The 22,110-nt window shown below is 39.6% G+C and overlaps 1 protein-coding gene across 10 annotated transcripts in view; it reads left to right on the forward strand.

Annotated features, from left to right (window-relative positions):
* The window catches only part of EYA4 (EYA transcriptional coactivator and phosphatase 4), a 276,398-nt gene that overhangs the window by 250,564 nt on the left and 3,724 nt on the right, over positions 1-22,110 (forward strand). For 5 of the 10 annotated variants that reach the window (XM_042939863.1, XM_042939868.1, XM_042939872.1 and 2 more), the window contains 6 exons: positions 5,941-6,030; positions 12,027-12,085; positions 12,193-12,353; positions 15,586-15,700; positions 19,537-19,658; positions 21,554-21,654. In XM_042939863.1, coding sequence (XP_042795797.1) covers positions 5,941-6,030; positions 12,027-12,085; positions 12,193-12,353; positions 15,586-15,700; positions 19,537-19,658; positions 21,554-21,654 — 648 coding nt within the window. Of the gene's footprint in view, positions 1-5,940; positions 6,031-12,026; positions 12,086-12,192; positions 12,354-15,585; positions 15,701-19,536; positions 19,659-21,553; positions 21,655-21,692; positions 21,794-22,110 lie in introns of all 10 variants that reach the window. The other 5 variants (XM_042939862.1, XM_042939869.1, XM_042939867.1 and 2 more) reach the window with 1 other exon arrangement.

The following is a 22,110-nucleotide window of genomic DNA, read 5'->3' on the forward strand; positions in this document are numbered from 1 at the left end:
AAACCCCACCCAACTCTCTACTTGTGTCTCAACAGCTGCTTGTGACCACAGATCTCAAGTAGACCCAACTCTCTTGGGTTCATTAACTCTTCCGGCTGGCTGTTTCAAACCTTCTCTCTCCTCAGACCTTCAAAGCTGCCCCTCCCCTCAATTCTGCACAAAACCCCCCTCCCTGGGGGGAAAAAAAAAACAAAATGAAAGATTGAAAAAAATTGCTTCACCTTCACACCATAGGCATATTCTCTGCCTTCTCCACTCATGTCCTGCATCCAGACCTCGTACTTACCCAATAAATCCACTCCGGAAACAGCTTCTTTGGTGCCTGAGTCCCCAGTGCCCCACTCTTCTGGATTATTCTCTTTGTCATATTTCATGCTGTAATAGTACCATCACCAGAAGAGCCTCTGGAGCCCATTTTCCAGTTGCCGCCTTCTTTCCCGGCTTGTCCCTTCAGGTCTGAGAAATAACCTTGCCAGATTCCTGGTTTATCGTGCTGGGGCTTCTCACCTGTGTCTGAAACCAGTTGAGCACTTCCTCTTTTTTTTTTTTTTTAAGTTTCTTTCTTTATTTATTTTGATGGGGGGCGGGGAGGAGGGGCAGAGAGAGGGAGAGAGGGGATCCCAAGCACACCCCACACTGTTAGCACAGAGGCTGACATGGGGCTCGAACTCATGAACTGCGAGATGATGACCTGAGCCCAAGTCAGGAGTCAGGCACTTAACTAACTGAGCCACCACCCACCCCAAGCACTCCCTCTTTCTTCAAATGTTTGCTCCACTCCACTTTCCTGACCTGGGTTCCTCTGCCGCACACGGCTCCACATACGGACTTACTCTCACCTCCGCACCTGCTCTCTTCCTCTTCTCTGCATGGCTGGTTTCGTCACCCTCTTCAGGTTGTTACCCTCCACTGTTACCTCCTGAGAAAGGCCTTCCCTGAACTTCATTTTAATGAGCCATCACTACCCATCCCAAGAGCCTTCTGCATCAGCTGACCCTGATTATTTTTTTTTAGCCACCCGACATGCTGTATATTTATTTGGATTTTGTCTGTTAGGTAGCTCATCCACGAATAATATTAATCCCACAAGGGCCGAAACTTTGCTTAGTCGATTCTCTGCTCTGCTCTCTGCCCAGAATGTGAACATAGTAGACACTCAGTGAATATGTGTTAACGAAATGGATGTTCCTGAGACCATTCTCCCGTTCCCCTTGAGAACTCCTTTTTTTTTTTTTTAATGTTTATTTATTTTTGAGAGAAATAGACACAGCGCCAGCAGGGAGGGGCAGAGAGAGAGGAAGACACAGAATCTGAAGCAGGCTCCCGGCTCTGAGCTGTCAGCACAGAGCCCGACGCGGGGCTTGAACTCACGAGGCCTGAGATCATGACCTGAGCCGAAATCGGCGCTCAACCGACTGAGCCACCTCCCCATCTCCCCTGCCGCCCGGAGAACCCTTCAGCCCACCGCCTGTCCGTCATGGAGAAACATCTCAATCGAAAAATATTCCTTCCGCTTCATGACTGAGTTTCATTTCATCCCTTGTCACTGATTAGAAGAGTTCATGCGTCCTCACGAACCCACAAGTTGTCCCTACCTTAGTTCATAGCACTAGTGTTCTTCCTTCTTCTGCGGTGAATTTGCACATATCCTCTGCCTCTGTGCCCACAAGTCTACAAATGTGCATCCTGTCCCAAAGGAGTAACTGTTCCAAGAGCTTTGGTTCTTTTAAAAAAAAAAAAAAAAAAAACTCCCTGTTTCTTTAAAAATACATAATTGCTGCCTCTCCTGAGATATTTTTACATTGTGTCCCTAGAGGAGGGATTCCAGCTGATGGCCCAGTGCAGGGCAGAGGCCCCGAGACAGACAGTCTGGCTCCAATTTATGCTCTGTGCTAACATGGCTAATAGGCATTAGTATTTTGATACAGAGAAGTGCCGTACTTGATCCTGACTTGGTTAAATACTGGTAACATCTGGCTTAGAATCACACATTTAAGGGCCAAGAGTTATTCATTTTCTTCATCCTCCCTCCCTCCCTCTCTCTCTCTCTCCCTGCCTTTCTCTCTCTCTCCCTCTCTCCCTTAAAATGTCTTGGGAATAGTTTAAGTATTTTCATAGAGCAGTACACAGAGTAAACTGGCAGGAGTTCAGTTTGCACCATGTTAAACTCTGCTGTAGACACTTGGAACCTACTGGAATTGTTATAGATGTCTAATATGTATCAGGGCTTCCACAAAACCCTGCGAGTGCCCTTATTATCCTGCTTTCCCCATCACTTCATTTCAGACCCTAAACTCAGCACGCACTACAGTTAAACTTAAAAGAGGCAGTAACTCTTGATTCATAAGGTGCCCATAATTCCACAAACATCTAATGAAAATGAGCAAACATCTCTGTATAAAACTTGGGTTCAGTCCAGAAGTATGTTTAACTCTCAAATGCCTGGTAAAACCACGGAATTTCTGGCTCTGGCAGCCCCTTCGCAGTAGTCTGGCAAAGCAGAGCATGCCCGCCATTACGAAGATCCTGCTAAGGCTCCCTCCACCAAATCGCTGGTCATCTTTCCTGGATTCTTACGTCTGGGAGCTCTTTAGCTGGAAAAATGGGGTCCTGTAATCTGCAGTGACTTAGTAAGCTGCAGGGGGTGGGGGCGGGAAGCTCGATATTTGAAAGTAAGCCCTCACTAAACATTCTCTTAGAAACAAGATCAACACTTCTTACAGACATGGTTTTCCTTGGCTCGTGACATGACTGTCCCTCGCCCATCTGCGCCAAGCCTTTGGCATGGCTGACGCAATACCCCCCCCCGCCCCCCCCCCCCCCCGCCTTTCAACAGGCCTTGTTCTCTGGAAACCTTAGTAAAATACAGCGAGTTCACACTCCGGCAAATCTCACACCTAAACTTTCCCAGCGAACAAATGATATTTTGCCAAAATGCCTACTAAGTCCTGGCCCTAGTAGAGTGTCATGTGGAATCCCCCATAGCCTGAAACCCAGTGCACAGCTCCTTCTCGTGCCGTGGGGTTGCATTCCTCCAGGGGGGTGCTCAAATCAAGTTTTCATCATACCATACGGTATGCTTACTTGTTAGAGAATTCTTGTTGGTTTTTTTAAAAATTGTGTTCGCATGCTTATCAGATGCCCAAAATGCATTCTTCATGGATTTGCCTATCATGGGTAGCGTAGAGAGTTATGTACTTCAGAAGCGTGGAATCAATGAAAGTAGCAATCAAAGAGGAACAGTATGTTTTCTCCCAGCCCCATAAATCTGATCTATAAGTGCAAAGAATGTGAGACATGAATATAAGAAATTCAGTCATTTCATTTAAAACTTAAAAAAGAAAAATCGCCAAATCATAGAAGAGTTTAACCAACCGAGTCTCCAGACGGAAAGCCTTTTAAATAGGACATTTCTGAATCCCCATCTGAAATATATATCTTTAGGGCAGTAATCATCAGAAACATAATGGAGTAGTGTGGAGTTCAGTTTTATTGTCTTGCATCAGTGAACATTCCTCAAAAGCAGAGAGCGTCACTAATGGAATTATATGTTTTCATGCTATAATTACATTTGATTTTTCCTGATATTTCTATAGACTTTTTTGTTCATGGTCCCATGACTAGACAGAATATTTACAAGTTTTCCATCCTCAGCCTACCCCAAAAGAGAGTCGGAGACTAGAAATAGGAATTTCTGACCAGAAAAAGACAAATATATAGTTTGAAAAACAATTCAGCCTTCAGGGGTTTTCTTTCAACAACAAAAAACATGAACAACCACAACAGAAATAAGGAAAAAGAAGAACTCTATACTTGAAGGGAACAGCAAGAGATCCTTCTGAGTTCCGAAACTCCTTGAGACACGAACTGGGCACTCCCTGTATCTGTTTTTGTTCTTGAACGAATATTTGTTGGAGCCAATGGAATTTATTTGGTGTTTGGGTATGCCATTCCAAACAATCCTATCACTGGAAGAGAAATGAATCTAGCAGTCGAATCCGACTGACTGGAGGACGCAATACCCAAATGCCATCAAGTATGTGAAGAGTGAACATCTGTTTTTGAGAGGAGAGTATCTAACTATGAAATCCACAGAAATCTCCAAGGATTTGGATTCTCTCCAAGGAAGAGATACAAACAATTAGAAAATTGTGTTGACATCCAGCGTATTCTGACCGCCCTGTCTTCATCTTTTCCCACCTCAAGTCTCTGCTTTGCTCAGCACACCTCAGTGACCTCTTTGTTTCTTACGACTCAGTTCCTGTTCTCTAGGTTTTAATCACTACAATATATGAAGCTGACACTCACTTCAAATATGTTTACTCTAGGGTTTCCTCCTCAAAGCATTATGGAAGGGAGTATAGGCAGACAATTGGTTGTTGCAGAGGAGGAGTGGAAAGAGGAAGGGCTAATACTGCTAAGTTTAGGGGTGTATATGAATCCGGCTTGGCCTGTTGGGTTGCTCATCCTTATCATAAATTGAAGTCAAGTTAGCATTAATTTCCCCAGGTCTAAATACATTTTTTGAAATGCCATTTATTAGAACATTGAAAACACAAGTTTGGTTCTCTCTCCTCAAATCCCTACAATCTGGCTCCTAGCCCAGCCACTCAACCCAAATCACCCTCTAAAGTCTTCCAAAATAACTTCTCAGCCAAAACCAACAGTATCCTTCTAGACTTGTCAGCTTTATTCGAAACCATATTCTTCTCCCTGTTAATACCCATTCTGGCCTCAAATTCTGAGGATTTGTCCCTTCCAGGATTTTGTTTTCTGTGTCTCCAGAGTCATACCTAACCTATAGCAGTTCTCCTTTAGAGATCATTGCAACCTCGATCATTTCTTTCTTTCTTTCTTTCTTTCTTTCTTTCTTTCTCTCTTCTTTCTTTCTTTCTTTCTTTCTTTCTTTCTCTTTCTTTCTTTCTTTCTCTCTTCTTTCTTTCTTTCTCTCTTTCTTTCTTTCTTTCTTTCTTTCTTTCTTTCTTTCTTTCTTTCTTTCTTTTCTCTAAGCACAATGTCTGTACATGAATTACTTCCCTAGCCCTAGCCCTAAACTCTCCTTACTTTTTAAAGTCTTCCACCTCCAATGCTAGGCTTTAAACTATAGTTAATCATGGGAAAGTACCAACTGTGGTCTAGGGTCTGAGCTTCTTGCTGCTGTGTAATATCTTGGTTTCTGTAAACGAGAATTAAGTCACTTGTCTTCTTACTAACCCCTTACTTTCATTAAACTCCTAAAGGTATATATTTTCTACTTAGATTACTTTTACTGAGTTAATGTTCCTTTAGTTATCCTTGACCCTACCCTCTTAATCTCTAGTCAGATTCAGGTTAGACCAAACCATATGCATATCCAAATAAATATTGATCTATATTGTAGATCAAACACAATTAATATTTAAGGGGTGGTTTTACCATGGGTCACCCGCTCTTCCTGGCCCACCTTCAGACAACAGTGTCTGCTCCAGCCCTACAGACATCCGGAAGTCCTATTTTTCTCCCTTTCCTACTTATTACCTGTTATTCTTAAAGGGATGTCCTTTCCTCTTCTGTACAAGTCTGCTCCATTCTTCAGTACCCCATCCAGGTATCTTTCTCCAAAAGACTCTCCATGGAGTATGTGTAAACTGGGTCCTATCAACTAGTTTGCTTCCTTCCTCCTCCTCAGATACATATAGATGTACATGAAAATATATTCTAAGTTGTCTTCATGTGTGTATGAATTTCTGTAAATTCACAAATGTAGCTGTATATTTAGTGTGGCTTGGATTATCCTTTGGAAAGGTACCCTTTTTAGATAATTGGGAAATATTTTGGATCCTAGGTAAAAATCCATACAGTCTACCCACCCCACCACCCACAACAATATGCACTTAAAATATTCTTGATAATAACTAGTCACTGAAATTTTACCTCATTGGATGTATTTTTCCTTTTCAGGATCCCCCCATGGCTGTAACTCTTGGACTCCGAATGGAGGAAATGATTTTTAATCTTGCTGATACACATTTATTTTTTAATGATTTAGAGGTAAGAATTTAAAAAGGTAGGAACTGTCGTATCCAACCGTTAAAATGTTTAGATGGTTTCTATACACGCAGATAACTTCGAGAAATCTAAAAAAAAAAAAAAAAAAAAAAAAATTAGCTCAAGAGAATAGTAAAAGTTTCTGTCAAGAGGAAAATGTATATACAAATATAAACAAAAGCTAAATTGCATTAATTAATTATGCCTATGTACTGGCACATGTTTAAAACAAAAATATCTCAGAAGGGGAGGTCTGTCTGCTTTGCTGTCTCATACTATACAACCCATTTGATACCTCATCAGCATTTGCTTTTCCAGGCTACTGTTCACGTTAATCGCTGGACAACAGCCATAGATATTAAGTTTTGTAGATCACCTGAAGCCAAATTTTAGACGTTATTGTTCCTTATTTCCTCCCCATGTGGATAAAACGGTGCTAGAGCTATTTACATATCACATCTGACTGGTTTCATTGCGTTTATTTTTTTCTCTTTCTAATTTATCTTTTCATTCCCAACCTCGAAGGGAGAGTAAAACCAACAATAACAAAATGAAAGGACTCCCCCCCCCCACCCCACCCCCCCACTCCCCGATAGCCTCAAGGTAGCTGAATAAGTACTGTAACGAGGTATATAATCTGGGTGCTACTGATCTAAGTTATTAGGCATTCAGATGGTAAAATTGGAACTAACTGTACAGATTGGGCACTGAGCAGAAGTACTTCTCAGTCACATGCAACTACGCTGAAATATTTTTTAAGTGACATGTTTACATGTACATTTTATCTCATGGTTTCACAACGAAGTAAAAGTGTCTATAATCATATTCTAAATGGCAAGAGAGATGATTATTGCCAAACACCCCTTGTACAGACTTTGTATTGGATTTTCCACTAATGAAATAATACTCTTTGAAATAAATATGTTTATCGCATTGTTTTTGTCAAGGAGAAACTGTAGGGTCCACAAGCATAAAAATCACGTCTAAGGTTACCTGCCAGCTAAGTGGTAAAACTGGGATTTGAAACTCTGGAGTCTCTCTGGCTCCAGAACACATATTTCTACCCCCATGCCTCGCAGAAGTGTGTGAGAAAGAAAAGCTAAATTATTCAGTGTCTTAAATAAGTTTTAAAAATTGACAAGGTCTTAAATCCAGTTTTAGCTACATTTGAGGCATAAGAGTAAAAATTCTGTGTTTTAGTATATCCCATAAATGTATGTGTTGGAAATCTGGGTAGTATCATTTTTTTTTTTTTTTTTTTTGGTGTTGTTTTCTCTGCAGTGAGTCACTGTTTTTATTGGATAATAAAATTACTGTCTGTTTAAAGAGGTTTTATTTGTTTTCTTTAATGGCCAATATGAAAGATCAGTGTTCCTAGGCAAGTTTTCCAGTTTTAGATAATAAGAAAAAATAATCACCTCTCTAAAACCTGATTTAAATTAATCCTGCTACTTATTAGTAGTATAGTATACAGAATGACTTTATATATCCATTATAATAGAAAACACATTTTAATCTTTGGAACTTGAATTTTTATATAAGATGATAACTTTTAGGTTGGTTTTTCTGTTGGTTAAAATGGATGAGTCTTATTTTTTAAAGAAAATTCTAAGATTATTCATCTTTTTAAACCCCCCCAAAAAAAGGAAAGAAAGAAAGAAAGAAAGAAGAAATTTTATGTGGTTTTATGCAAGTTTTAGAGTTTTTATTTCTTTCATTAATTATTTTTTACTAGAAATAAATGGAATAAATAACCTTTTAGCTTTTTAGTGGCACACTAGAAGCCAGATGGAATAAATTTACCACCCAAGTTTTAACAGAATACTAAAGTAAGAAAGCGAAAGTAACATATGATGAATTTGCAAATACTTCTAGCTCATTGGACATGAATATTGGCATATCAGAAGCATGTGGTCACCTATGGTGCTTTAAGAATTTTTATTTTGGATTACATACTATATAAAATATATTTTTAAAATACCCGACAGGATCTCTGGTAAAAATAGTGACTGAGAAAATAGTGGTATCGACTTTCTCTTCTGATTATAGCTTTTTAGTGATGTTCTCAAATGTGATAAAAATTCCACTTGACTCAAGCACTACAACTTAGTGTCCAACAGTAAGTACCTAATCGGTGAAATGATTGAGTGTCTGCATATAAGTTAATTAAACTCTCATACATGTGCACATACATACCCATGACCCCTATGCATGTACATCTAGATGAAGTGCCCAAGGAGACCCAAAGGCTTATAAATAAGCATGAAAACAAATAACGTCTGAACAGTAGCTTTTAAGATCGCTCAGTGCACTTACATATATATCCGCTGTCCTCCTGCATCTGACTTTGAAAGTCAACTTTACTCTCACCCAATTTTTTTTTTCAGTAAACCTCTTGTAAGCAAAGATAATCATGGGCTACATAACTGGTGTTAAGCTATTTCTGCTTCTGCTAACAAAGAGGCAAATTCCTCAAGAGAGTAACTCCATCATTCGCCTATTAAGTTTCCTTTTTTTTTTTTTTTCCTGGTGTATTTATCCTCTCAGGGTTCCTTTTCTTAACCCAGAAATCTAATTTGAGACTCAAATCCTTCAGTAGATACTGTAACATATATAGTGGCAGCTGCTCTCACATAATTCTTTAAAAGATACAAATTTAAATCCTAATAGACACTTCTCTACATCCTGCCCAACTGCAGAGAAGGCAAATGCTCATCGTCCTCCTCCTCCTCCTCCTCCTCCTCCTAAGAAGAGAACACTCCCTGTTGAAATAAAATGTTATTTCAGTTAGAATAACTTCCAGAAAGGAAGGCACCGGGGAGTTCAGCTTCACAACAGTGAGAGAAGACTGCTGTGCGGGTTGTGACTGATAAAGATCAGTGACAACTTCATGGTCACCTTGTAAGACAAAAATAAAGAATTTAACATTAGCATCAGAATTATTACAAATGTTTGAGTCTTTAGACTGAAATTTGTTGAAGCCAAGCATTACACTGTTTTTAGTATTTCAGGTTTGGGTCAAAACGATCCTTGCACAATTCCTCTGAGTGAAAACTAATTGAAGAACAATTATTTAGAATTTTCTAAAAATGTAAGTGATTGAAGTTCAGGTTTCTTTCACTGGACTGTAATCCTCAGGCAAGAGTCCAGAGTCAACAAGCATAGTTAACTAGGCATAAATTTAAAGAGAAGTTCCATTTGGAAAAATCTCAAACATAACTTCAAATATGGAGCTCATGGTCCAGTAAGTTTGATACACTGATGTCCTCAGGAGTGAAAAATAAATCTCGGGGTAAAATGTACAAATGAATCATGTGAGTTAATACTTGAAATGTCAGAGGAGTTTCTCCACAAATTAGGATGAGAAGGTATGAAATATAGAAATAGCTTCTAAGTAATTAGAAGTAAAAGAGTGATTCATAAGGATTTCCCCCACTTTTTTGGATATTTACTTATTTATTACTGTTTATTATAAGACAGAGATGGAAATTTTTACATGGTGAAAGATCTCAGAACTTCAGTAGAATCAACAGCTTTACATGATGCCATTTTGATAGTGATTTAGTACACTTTTCATACTTAGCAAGAATGTCACCGTCTCTAAATAAAAAAATAAGTCTTCTTTAGAACTATTTTGCTGCCTCCTTGTTCTGGAAGAACTTTATTTCCAATTTTCATGCTAGTAATGAAACCTCCCCACCCTTTCCTTGAGAGCCCAATCCAGTAGCCACTACTGTTGCTTTTTCCTATACTTTTCCCTAAGATTTTTCTGGAAGCATAATGCCTCCTTCGGTTAAAGTTTGGGCTGTACTCTTTTTTTTTAATTTTTTTTTTAACGTTTATTTATTTTTGAGAGAGAGAGAGAGACAGAGCATGAACGGGGGAGGGTCAGAGAGAGAGGGAGACACAGAATCTGAAACAGGCTCCAGACTCTGAGCGGTCAGCACAGAGCCTGACGCGGGGCTCGAACTCACGGACCGCAAGATCGTGACCTGAGCCGAAGTCGGACGCTCAACCAACTGAGCCACCCCAGGCGCCCCTGGGCTGTACTCTTTTCAACCCGTACTCAGTCAAAATGGGGAAAAAAACCCTTTCCAAAAGTCTATCCCACTCTGACACCTGCAGCCTTGGTTTGTACCCCATTCTCTCTCCTCCCCTCCACTCTTGGTATAAATATCTTCTTACAGTCCTTATAGCATCTGGAATATTATTTTTAATATAATTGAAATGTTGTCTTAGAAAATTTAAATGACTGTGGTAATTTTGTCAAGAACTGTCATTTGTCTGGACACCTGCCATTTAGTCAACCAAGAGTTGCTGAGTGATTACTGTATGCCAAATTGTGCCTTAAATGGGGGTATGTCCAGGTGACCCAAACACCCTTCTCAGGGAGCTTCTGGTCAGGTTAACATTTTGGAGCCCTTCCTTACCTGTGAATATTGGTAGACATTTATTCAAAAATTCCTAAACCCATAATTTATGTAAATCACATGAACCTTCAATTTACCTGGATTTTCAGGTTATGTACTAAAATTGTATTGATTGGACTAACCTTATATTTTATATATTTTTTAATGTTTATTCATTTTTTGAGAGAGAGAGAGACAGAGAGACAGAGCATGAGTTGGGGAGGGGTGAGGAAGGAGACACAGAATCCGAAGCAGGCCCCGGGCTCTGAGCTGTCAGCACAGAGCCCAGTGCAGGACTCAAACTCACGAACCACAAGTCATGATCTGAGCCAAAGTCAGATGCTTAACCAACTGAGCCACCCAGGCGCTCCTATGTTTTATATTTTAAAAGAAGCCTGAGTCAATTAGTTCACCCCAGACTATAATAGGATCTAACATATTCAGTATAGAAAACCAGAGATGATAAATATTTCAGTACCAGGCACTTCCCAGGTCCTATAATGAATATAAATGGTAGCTGAAAAGCCCTTGTTTGATATGGCATCTTATTGTCAAAGTTAATAATTTTTAAAAATTGATTTTGAATAGTAAGTACGATGTATACAGTCAGCATCTGTGAATATGACTGAAATAATTTGAGTAGAGAAAAAGAGCCCAAAAGGCTAAACTTACCTATCCTAAATTTCATAAGTACTCGGTATTTTAAATGCCCTAGCCAAATTCCACCTTCAGATCACATGCTGTTTCACTGGAACTTTTCAGATTATTTGAAGAGAGAACAGGATTCTTAGAACAGCAAAGAAGAATTTAATCCTTATCCAGAAAAGTTACCGTTTGTTCTGAGAACACTGTAACTTAGATCAGGTCAATTATATGGGTATATGTACCTCAAGTTTATTTTCCTCTGAATTTGTAGCATATTGGAGATGGTAAATCTTCATTATTTCCCTTTTGTTTCTAAGTATTGTTTTCAGCTTAAAGATTTCAAAACTTGAACAAAAGTGAAAAAAAAAGAAAATGTCGACTTGTGTGGTTATTAGCTTTTTTCTGCGTTGAGAGACCAGGACTTTTAAAATAACATCAGCATGGTTCTCTCATGGTATCCCTGGCCCCGCAAAAGGCAGGAAGTCACAGAAGTCTCACAGGGCACCATAAGCATCAGGCCCCTCTGTTGTTGCTCAACAAATACCAAAGAATAGTAACCACCTGAGGTTCAGACCAAACGAATTCTGTGTATCTTCAGATCAGCGTTATTCCCATACTTAAGTATGCACAACAGAGATGGCTGGAAGTGAACAGCAGTCATTCCTGTAGAGACTCAAAGGTAATTTCTTATCCATAATTTTAAGATTAAAAATTTTTAAACGGCTCTAAAGAAACCTACAGGGCATATGTTTTCAGACCTGTTTTTATGGCACTCTTCTGGGCTTAGAATAGAAATGATGCCATTTCCCCAGGCTGGCAGTGGGATGGATGGGCAAATGCTGCCACCTTCTGGCCATAGCCTGGCCAAATGGAAAGCTGGAAGACCCTCCAACCCCATACAGACATCGTTGGAAAAACAAATAACTTTTCCAATGTTTTTAACAGGAGTGTGATCAAGTTCACATAGATGATGTTTCCTCTGATGATAATGGGCAAGACTTAAGGTAAGCCATGCCTTTCAGTATGCTATTTCCTACAGAAATTCGGCTGCGGAGTTTTGCACATGTAATTATTTCTTTTATTTCTTTTTAATGTATTCTGGGTGTTACAGTACCTACAGTTTTGCAACTGATGGCTTCCATGCAGCTGCAAGTAGTGCAAACCTTTGTTTGCCAACAGGTGTAAGAGGAGGGGTTGACTGGATGAGGAAGTTGGCTTTTCGTTACAGAAGAGTAAAAGAATTATACAACACCTACAAGAACAATGTTGGAGGTATGTGCGGCTCCTTAACTCTAATAAAGCTACTGTAGACAGAGGTAGGGTTTGAACTGTAGTGCCGTGTTCCATATTAGAGGCTATCCTACTCTAAGGTAAATTACCGAGAGCTCATGCTGAACTACTCTGTCAGAATTCTAAGTCCCTTAGAGTTGGTAGCAGAAAAAAAAAAAAAAAAATGTAAGTGCAAAATAAAATGTGCATCTCTGCCAAAAGAACTGGGAATTCTTTGGGCCCAGATACTTGGTTAAGATTTACAGCAGGGCATTTCGCTTACCCCTCGTCAGCAGACATTGTTCGTGTACACCAGATAGAGGAAGCGATTGAGGCAGCGGGAAGACCTGTCTAGAAGCAAGGGCACCCAGTCATTAGAGCACAGTTGTTAGTCATCATTACCTTTCTGGAATTCTTTTAGAAATAAATATCAACAGTGCTTTATGTCATTTCAAAGACTTGAGTCTATATTTTGCAATTGCACGTTATCTGACAGTGTATCTTTCCCATGTATAGTATTAAATGTGATTATCATGGGTTTTTTTTTTTTTTTTTTAGTTTATTCATTTATTTTGAGAGAGAAAGAGAGAGTGAGTATGAGTGGGGGAGTTCAGAGAGACATAGAGAGAGAGAGAATCCCAAGCAGTCTCCACACTGACAGTACAGAGCCCAACATGGGGCTCGAACCCATGAACCCTGAGATCAACACCTGAGCCGAAATCAAGAGTCGGATGTTTAAGCGAATGAGCCATCCAGGCACCCCATCATGGTCTTTAAATATTCAGATACTCTGTGGGTTATATCTAAGCCATTTTATTTTCTTTCATATATATGGGTGATATTACAACTTGTGACCTCAAAACTAAAATCTTGGATGTTCTTCTTGGTAAAATAAACCATAATTATTTCTATTATTATGATCAGTTGTAGGTCAGCAAGATTCTAAGATTAGCTATGAAGTCATATAAATTTTTTTCTCCCAGGGTTTTCTGTCTCTCTCTCTCTCTCTCTCTCTCTCTCTCTCTTTCTCTTTTTAAAGGACGGATGGTTGAGGAGTTTAAATCAGAATCTAATACTGAATGATAAGCTATATATACTTATGCATACTATACAAATGTGTATTTATATATATATCATAGAATACAATACACAACAGTAAGTAACATTTTCATCTCTAGTATATATTATTACACACACCACACATGTCATGAGGGCAGGGCTGTGTGTCTGTTCATCATGTATCCCCAGTGTCCAGCTAGCCCTAGGTGCTTAGTAGATACTCAGTAGCTACAAGAGAACAAAGAAAACATGTAGAACCATAATCAATACTCACGTTATTATTATTGTTGTTAGAACCAAAAGGGATCTTAGAAACGAGAGATCTTCGGGGCGCCTGGGTGGCTCAGTCAGTTGAGCGTCCACCTTCAGCTCAGGTCACGATCTCATGGCTCGTGAGTTCGAGCCCAGTGTGGGGGCTCTGTGCTCACAGCTCAGAGCCTGAACCTGCTTCGGATTCTGTGTCTTTCTCTTTCTGCCCCTCCCCCACTTGTGCTCTGTTTCTCTTTCTCTCTCTCAAAATAAATAAACATTAAAAAAAAAAACACAAATGAGGGGCGCCTGGGTGGCTCAGTCGGTTAAGCGGCCGACTTCGGCTCAGGTCATGATCTCGCGGTCCGTGAGTTCGAGCCCTGCGTCGGGCTCTGTGCTGACCGCTCAGAGCCTGGAGCCTGTTTCAGATACTGTGTCTCCCTCTCTCTGACCCTCCCCCATTCATGCTCTCTCTCTGTCTCAAAAAAATAAACGTTAAAAAAAAATTTTTTTTCAAAAAAACACAAATGAGAGATCTTCATTTCCCGGTGAGAAATAGGCCCGGCAGACTTCTGACTTGTCCAGGGTCCTGAGCAGACAATTCCGGTTTCCTAATTCACTGTAAAGTTCTATGTAAGACACTTTGGTAAAATCAAAGAAACAGGTGTTCTCTTTCACATCAATTGTGGGTAATATGCTTAATTTTGAAATAATTCCTTTGAGAAACCTGAAGTAAGTTTTATCATTCAGACGTGACATTGTTCCCCTCATGAAGGGTGTTACTAAAATCGTTTAAAAATGAACAAGATGAGTAATAAATAGTAGTATAGCTTTAAAAGTTTGGTGACATGTAAGTCCATTTTTCTGTGCTAATCTGTTAGCACCTCTATATTGAAATAAGGACAAATGAGTTGCTAAAAAATGGAAATGTTGATTTAAAAAATCCTCCACCTGGGGCGCCTGGGTGGCTCAGTTGGTTAAGCAACCAACTTCAGCTCAGGTCATGATCTCATGGTTCGTGAGTTCAAGCCCCCGCGTCAGACTCTGTGCTGACAGCTCGTAGCCTGGAGCCTCCTTCAGATTGTGTCTCCCCCTCTCTCTGCCCCTCCCATGCCCGTGCTCTGTCTCTCTCTGTCTCTCAATAATAAATAAACATTAAAAAAATATTTAAAAAAAATCATCTGCCTTTGTATGTGCTCCTGATGCCCTGAAATACAATTTAAATAAGAAACTTATTTCTGGTGGATTGCATGATCTTATTTTTTTCATAAAAACAAGGGCTTTTGAAATAAAAAAGATAGCATGCCTGCTTCTTCTCTTAACCCCAACATTAGTGCAGCTTTAACCATTGTTTATAACTGTGTCGTATGCTTCCGAATTTCAAGCGCAGTTCTTGCCTTTTTTAAAAACAGAGTATTTGTGATAGCTTCAGTGCTACGTGGCAACATAGGATAATGTCATCACTGCTGGTTAAAAGCGGTAATGATTGTGATTATTAAGAAGTGAAACATGTTCAGATAGCCAGAGTGTTTGAAGTTTGAATCCCTAGACTGGTGAAGCCCCACCTTCTTCTCCAGCTCTATTCTACCACTGTCTTTTGGAGCGGGACCCAGGCACGGGAACTGTCGCAGCTCCGCAGGTGGTGGGTGCCCACCGTGCCAGATTCTAGGTTCAGTGAGTACAGAGACCGAGAGCCACTTTTTCACTGTTACATCCCCAGTTTGGGGCCCAGTACCTGAAACCTGAGTTGTTCAGTAAATGTTTGTTGGATGAAGGAGTATTTAGTTCTGAAATGAAGGATCAGTATTGATCTAAGTCCGTCTCTCTCGGCTTCCGATGTTATCTATACTGGACAGAAGGGAGGCTAAACTAGGTTTTCCTGAAAACTTTTTATCTGTTGATTCTACCTTGCTTTTCATCGTTGCAGGACTCCTTGGCCCTGCCAAGAGAGACGCATGGTTGCAGTTGAGGGCAGAGATTGAAGGTCTGACAGACTCCTGGCTAACAAATGCACTTAAATCATTATCGATTATTAGTACTAGGTAAGTGGTATTGTTGCAGTTTCTATATTTATTATATTCAAGATGTAGTTTTAATAGTATAATATGCATCATTTTTTTTAATTCCTAGAGTATTTTAGAGTTTGAAGGAACCTAAGAATGTAGTGAATCTAGTATTTTCAATGTACATTGAGGGGGAGGTGTATGGGGGGTGGCAGCTGGGAGTTGATGCTTCTCAGAATAGCCAGGAGATCCTTTCTCTTTACCCTTCTTTCTGCATAACTACTGGCAGTCTCCACAGGAAGGTCATGTGACTCGCAAACAGGAGCATGTAGTTTACCCACAGAGTGCGTATTTTAAAGTGTCTTAGGCCATTATAGATAATATATGCGATTTAAATGCAGCAAAATAGTAAGACAAGCCTCTTTGAAGAACTTGTAACCCTTGTGTTGTTTGAGCTAAACAGAGAAATACTGACTTACTGGTACAGGCAATAGAACTGAATAGACTTCTGACTACATGGGTGTGGCGTGTGCCATAAATGCTACCTAATAAAATAATATAAACCTGGAAAGTGATAGCTAGTTGGGGTGGGGATGAATCTTCGCACCATCCTGTTCCCTCATTTTACTTCTGAGTTAGGTGGGCAGGTAGAAGCATGCTTAGCAAACCTGTAAGTAGCACACATTCAGAGAAAGACTATGTAGACTGATGGAACCGGGATACAGAAAGCCTTGGCAGGGTAAAAGGAGAGTCCCGGATTAGAGCGTGGAAGTAAGTGTGTGTGCCTGAAATCCTGCACGTGGCTTCTAGCCGCAACACCGGCAGCAACCACATCGATGGTGGGAAGGATAAATGGGGCGGGAAGGGAGCCGTAGTGTCCTGGGTCAGGCCGGGAAAGCCAGAACAGAGTGCTTTGCTTTAGTTCTGGGCACCACATTCCAGCAGGCGCTCAGACATATGTGAAACATCTTGTCGGACCAGCAAAGTGTCCAGAAGGGTTTTCGGCTGTGGAAACCACATAAAAGGAACAGTTGGAGGGAGGAACCAAGGAGTTTAGTTTGAAGAAGAGTCCTACATGGAACACGATTACCGATGTCAATTGTTTGAGCTGTTAGGCCAAAAATAAACATCTCTCTCTGGTCTGTAAAGGAGAGAATTAGGAGGGATGAATAGGAACCCTAGGAAGGAAGGTTCTAGGTCTGTGTAAGGAAGAATTGTCCCACAGTTGAAGCTGTTTTAAAATGGGACTTGCTGCCTTGTGATCTCTGTAACTGGTGATATGGGGATGAAGGGTCAAGGAGGCTGGGATGTAAGGCCTCCCAAGTCCCTGAAATCGTGTGCAAAATGTAGGGACATGTGCATTTCCCTGCGGGGGAGGTCAATGGCTTTCATTATTTCTAAAAGAGTTCTAGATAGTTAAAAACCAAGGCTATCACCTTGTTGTGTAGATTATATGTGTGCTATCCATAATATAGAGAGATTATTAGTAAACGCATGGCCTTAAAGCAACTATATGGGTATGTGATTTTCAGAAATAAAAATATTAACAAGGAAAAGAAGGGGAAAAATAAGTCATTATACATTGAAGATTTAAATGACGTGAAATTTGCTAAGCTATCCACAGGGATGACCATATTGGTCATTTTTTTTTACAGAATTTCTAGGATATCAGAAAAACAGAGGCTTTTACAAAATGGCAGAATTATATATCAGAGTTGTTAGCAAAGGTTGCCCCCTCCAGCTCTAATTCCTCTCCTGTGAGTATAGTCAAAGGACGTACTCAAATGTGTAGGAAATTTTTCTATGTAAGGCAGCATTATTTACAATATTTAGAAATCAAAACCAGTGACTGAGTGAGCCTCACTTTAAAGAATTATGTTGGAGCCACATACAGTCTTCACACATTCTGTCTTGTTAGGAAAAGAGGACTAGTAGACAATATGACATAAATGAATAGGCTCACGATATAAATGAGTGAAAAAAATAGATATATATGAAGATATATATGAAGTAGGTACTAATGAGAAAAAAAAAAAAACCTGTACACAAATAGAAATTCTGAAAGTAAACACACAAAATGGAGAAACCAGTTACCATCTCTGGGTGGCTAAATAATTGATGCTGTTCACCTGTTCACGTTCTTCTTTATGTTTGTTCATATTTCACACAAGTATATACATGCCATATATAAATATATGCAATGTTTGGAATTGAAAGTTACAATGCATTATAAATTGGATGTAAATATATGCAGTGTTTGCCACTTACAAACCTGTAATTTATAAATGTATGCAACGTATGCCATTTAAAAAAGAAATGATATAACTCCAGTTATCACACGGCGTAAGTGGCAAAGCTAGATTTCCCAATATTATTTCAATCCAGTGATGTGTTTGTGTATTATGCCTGATAATCTGCCATTATTTGGGGAGTTTCTTTCTGATGATAGGCAGGCAAATCACTTTTCAGGTCTTTATTTCCTCATCGGCAAAATTAAGGATTGCATTGGTGGTGCTTATTAAAGTTCTACCTCTCGAAGGCTTTGTTTCTTTAGCCCATATAAGTGATAATCTCATCATTTGTCTCCAGGAGTTAGAGCTTCTGTTACAAGATCAGGGTACCTCTGGAAATAATTTACAAATGGAAATGTTTAAAAGGCTGTCATTATAAAGATTTTATAATTGTTTTTGAATAAAATGTAGTTTTTTTTTATACAGGATATGTCTAAAGAATATAAAGCATGATATTAAGTGTACTGGGGGCTCAGTATATACATACCCATGAAGAGTTGACACTCAGCTTGCTCTTCCTGACTTACTGTTGAAACCAGGCTTCTGACAATCAATCCAAAGAATTCTAGGGGCCCTTACTAATACGTATTTAAGGCTCCTGCTACAAAATACCAGTAGAGAAAGGCAATCCGAGTCCCAGTTTCATGTGTGTGTTGTGAGCCCCTCAAGGCAGGATGGCTCAATTTTCCCATAATTCAGAAGGAAGGACCACAGTCCATTCTTTCCAGATCTCTGCCTCACAGTTCCCACTCTCTTGGTGTTTCCTTTATCTCCCTGCAATATGACTGTGAAAGAAACCACTGTAAATTGTAAAATGGAAGATTGTTACTTTCAAAGAGGAAGGCCTGTGTAGATGGATTAAAACTGGGTCCATTAAATGCAACCCTATGTTGTTGTTGGAAAGGAGATTCAGAGAGTCATGTCTTCTGGACTAAATAAGGGCCCTCTCATTCTTCTCCAGAATCCCCATCTGTCAGCCCCTTGACGGGGACACTGGGCTATTTCTTGCACAAAATCCAAAAACTACTTTTACCCATCCCATTACCTTCTTTCTGCCTATGTCTACTACTTTTCCAGGCTCTGAAAACCCTGAGACATAGAGTCTTATCACCCTAAAAAATTACCTCATCTGGATACTTGTAAAACTTAGAGCTAAGCCACCCCTCTGATAACCTTCCCATGATTGCCACTGGCTGAGGTAGGTATTCTTCTCTGAGGTTCCACAGGAGCCTGAAGAGATCCTTATTATAGAGCATATTTCATATTGCAGGTATCTATTTACTTGTGTCTCTCCTATATCTCTGGGATGCGGGGGGCAGGGGAGGGGGACAAAAACGTCATTCATCCATGACTTCGTTTTGCCCATTTTCTTCCACTTCCCCCATTTGGGGATGTATTCCTCGCACCTGTCATGGTACCTTCAAGATAGCAGGCACTCCATGAATAACTGTTAATGTTTAAAGGTTAGCTTATCAGGACGCATTTATTATGGAATTGAAAGACCACAGTGACAATTTAAAATCTGTGCCATTCGAAATTATTTAGTATTGGAAAACAACTATGCATATTTCCTCCCTATCTTAGGAGTAACTGCGTAAATGTCTTGGTAACGACAACCCAACTGATCCCAGCTCTCGCGAAGGTTCTACTCTATAGTTTAGGAGGTGCTTTCCCCATTGAGAATATTTACAGTGCAACTAAAATAGGTAAGACAATTACTTCCAACTCTGTGTGGAATGTGCTCACAGCTGGGTTTTGGGGGATTTCCTTAATATGTCTGTCTGCGTGATTCCCTCTTCCATGAGTTTTGCTATTAGATTATCAAGCAAATTTGAATGGAGTGCAAGTAACAAAGTACCCTGAAACCCAATGTATGTGTGCAAATTTTATGAAAACTGTTGCCCAGTGAAATTCTGAATTCAGTATCTGGACAATTCTATTTGCTTTCTTGTGTGTTTGTATTTACACTTCAGGACAACACGTGTTTTCTAAATACTAGACAGTGTCTTTAGCCATGGTATTTAATACCTTAATGATTTAATATCTTAAATATCTTAATTGCCTCTTTGCAGATGCAGTAATCTAGATCTAAGATAAAATACTCTTTTGACATTACAGGGGAGTGCCGGATGGATTGAGTAGGATCCTACACTTCAGAAACAAAAAATAACAATTTCATGAATTATAACCCATGAATGGCTAGAAATACACACTTCCAAAAATGTTCAATCAGTAACCAAAGAACTCCAGCCTTGTTCATTTGCTTAACATCTATCTGCGGAGCCATCTTGGAGTTTTAACTGCCTTTCACAGACCAAGTCTCTAAGCATCTTTCAAAAAAAAAACTTCCTAACTTCTGCTGTCCTGAAAGAGTTAAAAGAAAACAGCTCCTGTATTCCACTGTCTGTCAAGGAAATGACTGGGGAAACAGGTTGTCTAATGCACCCTGAAGGTCAACAGACTTAGGGTCTGGCACCTTGACAAGAGTTCAGAATCCTAAAATCCCCTACCAAAAATAACCTGCCCTGGGTCTCGCCGAGTTTTGATATTGGCACAGGCAGAAAGAGCCCCCACTTGCAGCTGTTCCAGGAGGATAGTTAAAGAGAGCCAAGCCTTCATGATGTCAATTCCACATTGTCACGGCACTACATACAGTTCAGAACCCCGATACCAATCCCATTCACTTCTTACATAAATGTATGTATTTACGCAGCAGGATTAATGTATCACACTTTGTCTTCCATTCTGGCAAATCAAATAATTTGACACCAGCATAAACATTTCTTCTAGGAAGGACAATATTCTTTTTTTATTGGTCAAATTGTTCCTTATATTTAATCTGAAAAAAAAAAAACACAATCAGTCTTATTTTTCCCCTTAAGCCAGTATTTTTTGGAGTTCTGAACTATCAGATTAAGAAAAAAAAATGCAAAAATAGCCATGACTGCATGAACATTCTGGGAATGAAATTCAGAGGATTATGGCAGTGTTGTAAAATGAAGAACATGTAGAAATTCCACGGTGTTATTCTCATGCAATCAGAGGAGATGGGTGTCACCAGTGCCGTGGCCCAGACAGCACCCTTGGTACAATTAATCTGAGCAGACTAGCTCCTAGCCACTTGAAGAAAGGAGTTTTTTTTTAATCTTTTTTATCAAGGTAAATTTACATCTTAGTATTTCCTCTTTCCTTACAGATCAGCCTTCAGTTTTTTTTTTTACAATACTGTTTTTAGCCTACTTGTCTATACTGCTCAGACGAGACACAGTTGATCCACAGGGTTAAACAAATAGATATTAAAACTCACAGTTGCTTATCAAACTTGTTCCAGAATTCTCTTGCTCATGTACAAGACGCTCACATTTTCTCTGGGCCAGATGCTTAACCCTACTGGCTTTTGTGGAGTGTGAGACACATTTGTTTAATAATCTGTCTCAAGTGAAGACTGACATTATTCAAACATATTGGTTGATTTGGTAAACCCAGAGGTTGCAAGCTAGTTTAAGTGATTGATGTTCGAGAGAAATTAACCTAACACTTTATGAATCTTTAGGTTAATGAATGCAGTGGCTGGAAGAATAAGCAGTGCATTGTTTTTCAGGCAAGGAAAGCTGTTTTGAGCGTATAGTGTCCAGGTTTGGCACTAACATAACTTATGTTGTGATTGGAGATGGCCGAGACGAAGAACATGCCGCTAACCAGGTAACTTCACTCTGAACTTTATCTCATTTATCTTCCAGGGAAAGAAAGTTGCTTTGAACGAATAATGCAAAGGTTTGGCAGAAAAGTAGTATATGTTGTAATTGGGGATGGTGTAGAAGAAGAACAGGCAGCAAAAAAGGTAACCTGTCTCAAACAATGTTGGTGTGATAACTTCTAATGCAAGCTTTTGTGTTTGCATTCCTGTAGTTTGGCCCAATGGCAGCTTGACAAATGATCTAAATTTATAGATGCAAAGCAGTAAAGAGCATGAGAAGGTTGATACTTACATTCAAATAAACCATTTGGAGTCTAGCATTTTTTGCCTGAAATTTGATAGAAATGTAGGAAAATTCAGTCAGGTTTATTTACTTGCGTGCGTCATGCACACAGATACAGTGATCTTTAAGAAAGATGGGGGTGGGGAACCATTTTTAAACACGAAGGTCCACCTGATAA

Source organism: Panthera leo, chromosome B2, assembly GCF_018350215.1.
Source record: "Panthera leo isolate Ple1 chromosome B2, P.leo_Ple1_pat1.1, whole genome shotgun sequence".
NCBI lineage: Eukaryota > Metazoa > Chordata > Mammalia > Carnivora > Felidae > Panthera > Panthera leo.